Raw genomic sequence first — 6,508 nt, forward strand, 5'->3', positions numbered from 1 at the left:
TACTAAAAGAGGCATAGTAGCGTGGATTGAATTATGTTGATTTATGACTACATGCACATTTGCTTTAAAAAGACACAACATTATAGTATTACTGCTTTTGAATAAGGTACAAATTATAGTTTTACTTTATAATTTATCTAAATATAAAAGCGATGGGGATTGTAGTGTTGGTTGATCAGTATGAATTGATGGGTTTGGGTTGATTATGGTCTAGATACAGGACAGTATAGCTGGGTGGTATGCAGTACAGAGGGACTTCCTGGATTGCAGCACCAGGTTAGAGGGAGGAGTAACAGACTGGGGACATGAAGTGACAGTTCACACCCATCAGAGACTCACACAGGGCTCACAGTCAATAGGAAGAGAGAGCACGCAGAGAGAGGTAATGTGCTGATTCAGTCTTATTCTCTGCATGGATCAAAAGACAAGCTATTGAACCATTATATATATTTTTCTTGTTACATTGAATGACTGTTAAAACACGATTATGACTATGTAATGGTAATATTATTAATGTATGGAATTACAACACATTCCTTCATAAGGCTTTAAATAGCATAAGAATAAATATTTTTGAATGGAGTTAAATATATTTATGAGCAATTGTGAAGAAGGCATTCATATGAACCTTGAACATAAATGTTTCTTAGACATCCTTTCTGTCACGCCCTGGCCTTAGTATTCTGCGTTTTCTTTATTATTTTGGTTAGGCCAGGGTGTGACATGGGTGATTTATTGTGTTTTGTCTTGTCTAGGGGTTTATTCGATTGATGGGGTTGTGTTCAGTATAGTTGTCTAGGAAAGTCTATGGTTGCCTGGAGTGGTTCTCAATCAGAGGCAGGTGTTTATCGTTGTCTCTGATTGGGAACCATATTTAGGCAGCCATATTCTTTGGGGTATTTTGTGGGTGGTTGTCTCCTGTGTCAGTGTTTGTACCACACAGGACTGTTTCAGGTTTACACGGTTCTTGTTTTTGTAGTTTGTTCATGTATAGTTTTTCTTATAAAAAAAACCATGAACTTCAACCACGCTGCATTTTGGTCCTCCGCTCCTTCCCAGGAAGAATCTCGTTACAATCTCTAGGCATTACAGAAAAATACATCTTAGTTGAATAAAAGTGCTAAGAAGGTTGTTATGAATGCCACTGTAGCACTCATAAAGGTGTAATGAAATATTAATATCCGATGTGTATTGCTATATTTATTGTTATTATCACAACACCATTTCATATTGTATTTCACACTTGTCTCCTGCTCCATACCAGTAGACACAGACATAGATAGTGACCATTAGAGAAAGAGGAGAAAGAGGAGAGAGACCCCGGTGTTGTGGTTGATTCATCGAGGCAGTAGAGGCAGGATGTGGGTCCTCATCTGGGCAGCTCTACTTCTCTCTCTGACAGAGAGAACCACATGCCAAAGTAAGGTTCCTTTTATCACTACTATTGTTAATATACATATGACACACATCCCAACATCCCAACGATCAAGTGAAGTAGTATCAGTGCGTCTTGTATTACTCATGACTATATTAATTTCCCTCCGTCAGAGAAGGCCACTGCAGCAGCATACAACATCACCTTCAGTCCAGCAGAGATAACACCACAGACTGGACTATGTGCTGTTATTCCATGTTCGTTCACTCACCCTGATGACTTCCTTGCTAGCATAGCAATGTGGCTTAAATGCCCTGATGCACAATGTTCTATTAAATTCAACATGGACTCTATTTTCCACTCAAGAAACTCCTCTATAGCTCAGGAGGGTTATAGAAGGCGAGTAGCACTACTGGAGACAGACCTGACAAAGAAGAACTGCAGTATGATCATCAACGACATCACTAAGACTGATGACGGAGACTATAAATTTAGACTGTCCGGGACATTGAACAGTGGAACAAGAAGTAAATTTACATCCACAGAGAAAATTAAAATTGCAGTAAAAGGTACAGCATGACTATTACTGTTAGTTACAGTGACAAGAGTATTACTTTAGTGTCATTAATCATGTACACTTACTGTAACATAAGTACCTCCAATTTACAAAGCCCAAGATTTCCCCAAGTCTCCCATTTCAAAGTGTTTATTTTTCTAAACCGGTACTATGATTTCATACTTTCTATGAGTATATGTTTGTGCTGTTTTCTATATGGATACAAAATCCATGTTATAGCGTGACTTAAATGTAAAGATAAATTCCAATGAGCCGACATGTGCATTTACCATGAATACGGGAACATTGCCTCTAAATGTAAATCATGCTATTGTGTGAATCTTCCACGATCCTGATTGAATTTAGGCCTCAGTCTGTGTTTCTATTTCCTACCTCCAGCTCTGACCCAGAATCCCTCAGTGTTGACTCCTCCTCTGACAGAGGGAGAACCAGCGACCCTGACCTGCACCGCCCCGGGGATCTGCTCTGGAACTCCTCCTAACATCACATGGATATGGAGTGGGACAGGAGACAACATCACTGAGCTCAGAGACAACACCACTACACAAAGGAGAGAGGATCTGACCGGCTTCACAACAACCCACTTCTCAACTTTGACCTTTACCCCCTCAGCTAAGCATCACGGCACCAAGGTCACATGTCTGGTGACCTTCAATGGAAGCGTCACCACCAACAAGACACTGAAATTGAATGTGACACGTAAGTACTGTACATTATTTGACCTTGTGCTTCAGCAGAAATTAAGTGGGCAGAGTGAGAGAGAAGCTGCAAGTCACCCTAAAAGAATAAGAAGAAAAACACGGATGTAAAGATATAAGTTAAGATACTTTGTTAGAGAGCCACAGTTTCCCAGTCCCACCCAATACGAATGCAACATATAGATGTACAGTACATGCTTTGATTGAGAAAATATGCTTTTTTCTTCAGATGATTCTTAGTATTCTGAGCCACTTCTAAAATCATGCATGTGTTGTTCTCTTTGTAGAGGGAGTATCTAAAGACATCTTGGCTATGCTGTTGAACCCACCACTGATTACTGCAGTTGTGATTGGTGCAGCCTTCTCATCCACCATCTGTTGTATCATCCTGTGTTTGACAGGGAAATATAAAAAGTACATGCATCCTATTACTGTCGAACAGATACTATTCACTGAGTATGTTGTTTTAAAAATCAATTGCAGATTGTCTAACATATCTATATTTACTATCAAGAACATCAGATTAATTGTCAAAACTGCCAATGCCTTTCACCATATTGTAATGGAAGTGCTTGCTAACCCCTCCAAAATACAGTTATTGAGTAATTTAATTTGTAATATTTTCCTTAGACGCAAAGAGAGGACCCCAAAGAACTTAGACTCCAAAAGCTCTTTCACGAACCTGGAAATGGTGGCATGTGAAGACCAACAGGTGCAGTATCCGTTTTTTTTTCTTTATTTCGCTTCACCAACATTCAGTTAGCATTGACATGTCAACAGGAGTTTACAAGACAACACGAACAGGTCTGGGACCACCAAGCTAACAAAAGACTCCTAACACAGTTATTTCTGTAATGTTCTCCATAGAGAGATGCAGGACAGGCAGTGATGGGCGAACAGACACATCTGCAGGTGGAGCTGAGGGAGGGAACTGAAAACGGAGGGCTCCAGACCAGTGGCGCTGCGGGACACTCTGCCCCAGGGGAAGAACCAAAAGAGGTGGACTACGCCAGTATCAACTACTCCCTACTGAAGAAGAAGACACCTGAGGAGGCAGAGAAGAAGACCACTACCACAGAGTCAGATTACGTCGAAATCAAACGAGAGAAGAAGAATGAGGGGGGAAAAGATAGTGGAGAGGGGAGTGGTGTGATGGAAGAGGTGGAAGGGGAGGAGATGATAGGGAAGGACGTGGAGAAAGAGAACGGTAAGCCAGTACGAGAGACAGATGAAGATACAGCGCTTTACTCCAACGTCAAGGCTATTTTTGGTGGAAAGTGACACAGCAATTTTGTCTAGAAACATGGGAGATAGCACACAGTACTATGGCTTCTATTATACAGCACTACTGTGTTTTCTCATATTCCAGACTGAATGTTTTGTGATGATACAGAGACTTTGTTTAACTCAATCTACTGTAGGTAATAGTTTTGGTACTTCTTTATTTTTCAGCCCTGTGTCAGCCGAAGCAAGTATTTTTGGGAGGGTTATACATATTTTTTAAGGAAGTTAATGTAATGTTAATTTTGTAATGATTCTGTCTTGTGTCACCATGGGGAAGGACTGACAAAGACATGGTTTGGAGAAGTAGAGGTTTTCTCCTCTGTCCTTTCATGTTTTGGCATTTTGATTTAACCCTAAACCTATTTATTGAGGCACTACCTTACTTTTGATGGTTGTGTGTATTTATAAATGTATGAGGGAAAGGAAGTAACCCGCACACTGCTCTTGATAGTACCACTGATCTTTAATAAACTTTTGTGAGTTTTTTAAAATAGCACCCTTATGTAGACCTAGCCCCACCCACATCCGTTCCACGCATCGAATGGGGTTGGAGGCGAGGTGAAAAACAAATCACTGCTACCAAATATAACAATATGCATTTCATAAATATTCGAATAAAGTGTGTACATAAAACGTATTAAACACGTCTGTAAAACCACAATGAGGACATCAACCTACCAAGCAAGCTTTCATAAATCCTTGGGTACAGTGTAAGAAAAACGTCAGAGTAATCTGAAATAGGGGCATAATTCATTTTCAAATGTACAACATCAAATACACAGGCATTTCAAATTTAAGAATTTAAGGAAATAGTGTATGGAGGGGTGAAAATCCAAAAACATTCTCTTTTGCTCAGAGTATTATTAATCTCACCTCCCCTGTCTGATATCTTAACCTTCTCTATGCCACAAAATCTAAAGGCAGAAATGTCATGTTTAGGTCATTAGAATGTACTGCGACTGTATAATCCCTGTCGTTTCTCCTAATTGAATTTGTATGTTCACTGATTCTCTGTTTGAGAGAACGATAGGGTTTTACCGACATAGCACAGCCCACATGGACATTTAATAATGTAGATAACATGAGTGGTGGCAACACAATCTCACATTCAATTCGTGCATTTGTGTACATAATGCATTTCAGCTAATTTTGTGCGTGTTTGTGTTGCTTAATTCGTGAGAAAAGACACGAATTTATGTGCTACTTAATTTCCTTCGAAAAGACTAATTTAACCACTAGGCTCCACACAAGCCTTTGCAACAACCATTGACACGATAGCCTATATTTAATTGTTGTTCTTCTTTATGCCTAATTCGTCGTTATGAATATACAAAAATGTTGTCTTCATTTAATCCTGTTTTAAAATGTATAGTTGTATGCCTATATGTACTTTTTTAGACTTGCTGAACAGAATTTGTGAGAAAATATACACATTACGTGCGACTTAATTCGTGGGGAAAAATTTGTTTTATTAATGCCAATGCTGTTTTCTATGCTTGATTTCGTTTAATACTTTGGGATACTGGTGCACTTGTAATCAGAAAGGGCATTTTTTCGTATAGGCAACAGTACACGATTTTCGTCATTACGCATTACATATTTCGTGGAGCCTAAATTACACAATTGTCTTCATAATACATTTATTACATGTTAAACAAGTTAATGTAAAATCATGAATTATTTTGGCTTACACTTATGGCACTTCCAAGGCCTTTCCATGATGATTATTACGGTCATGCCAATCATGTTATAAACTTAGGCTACTGTAACGCGTTCAAACAGTTAGCAAGTCAGAATGTCAGTTTCCTAGTACAGACGAGCACTTAAACGCTGTATTATGCTGGCTTCACATTTTCGTGTGAAATGGGGAAATGGAAAGTTGTAACTCCGACATGATTGTGTTCAAGTGCTTTTGAATTCGGAACAATGTTTAAACCAATAAGATTGGCAACATAATTTTCTCATTTCCCACTTGTTATTCCTATTTGGGGGGTCATTCAAGTGAAACATCCCAGTAGGAACTAGGAATTTCCGAGAACTCCGATAGCATTTGAACGAGGCATTAGTATGTGTAATAGACAACAGTAGGGTCTGGGTCGCAGGGTGTCCAGCCATTCACGACCACCGCGGAGCGAGTGTCAGTAGCCTACTGTGTGTCCGTAAAGTCAACTAGTATAATTATTGTTTGTGAAGTAAGTATGGTGATTATTATTACGGTTCTGGTCGTAAATAAAGTAAGAATGAAATTAATGCACAAAATAAAATATAACATTGACAAATGTTTGGTTTCTTTAACATATCTACACAATTCTATTTTCAAGAAGCGGTACCAATGTTTAGCCTACATCCAATGTTTAGGCTACTGTCTTCAGATGTCTTATTCGACTAGTAGTTGTTCTGAAATGTTTATTGCTTGCCTACATTTGACTTCATCCTCTATGTTTAATATAACACACACACACATTAATTATTAATTTCGGGTATCCTACCCTGATGTGAAGTTTGTTCTATGGAAAGTATTTGACTCTGGCCACAAAATGCGGGAAATTAGAAGGGTGGAGGGGGGCTCTTGAC

General features: G+C 39.0%; 1 protein-coding gene across 4 annotated transcripts; it reads left to right on the forward strand.

Moving 5' to 3' along the window:
• The first annotated feature begins 313 nt into the window (after positions 1–313).
• On the forward strand, positions 314–6,213 carry LOC115141172 (myeloid cell surface antigen CD33-like). 4 transcript variants are annotated; one of them, XM_029679877.2, is made up of 7 exons: positions 314–382; positions 1,265–1,420; positions 1,549–1,944; positions 2,331–2,651; positions 2,938–3,106; positions 3,281–3,362; positions 3,518–6,213. In XM_029679877.2, exons 2-7 carry the CDS (start codon positions 1,360–1,362, stop codon positions 3,929–3,931), a joined length of 1,443 nt encoding a protein of 480 aa, XP_029535737.2. In that variant the 5' UTR covers positions 314–382; positions 1,265–1,359; the 3' UTR covers positions 3,932–6,213. The 4 variants fall into 4 exon arrangements, with proteins under 4 accessions (XP_029535737.2, XP_029535738.2, XP_029535742.2 ...); XM_029679878.2 differs by having other exon boundaries at positions 324–382; positions 1,268–1,420; XM_029679880.2 differs by lacking the exon at positions 314–382 and having other exon boundaries at positions 400–1,420; positions 2,938–3,064.
• Positions 6,214–6,508: the final 295 nt, after the last annotated feature.

This window comes from Oncorhynchus nerka, linkage group LG14 (assembly GCF_034236695.1).
Source record: "Oncorhynchus nerka isolate Pitt River linkage group LG14, Oner_Uvic_2.0, whole genome shotgun sequence".
Lineage (NCBI taxonomy): Eukaryota > Metazoa > Chordata > Actinopteri > Salmoniformes > Salmonidae > Oncorhynchus > Oncorhynchus nerka.

Coding starts and splice junctions, on each gene's coding strand:
- LOC115141172 (XM_029679877.2), top strand. CDS start 1,360: ATGTGGGTCCTCATCTGGGCAGCTCTACTTCTCTCTCTGACAGAGAGA. Junction 1,421..1,548: donor AGAGAGAACCACATGCCAAA/GTAAGGTTCCTT, acceptor TCCCTCCGTCAG/AGAAGGCCACTGCAGCAGCA. Junction 1,945..2,330: donor AATTAAAATTGCAGTAAAAG/GTACAGCATGAC, acceptor TCCTACCTCCAG/CTCTGACCCAGAATCCCTCA.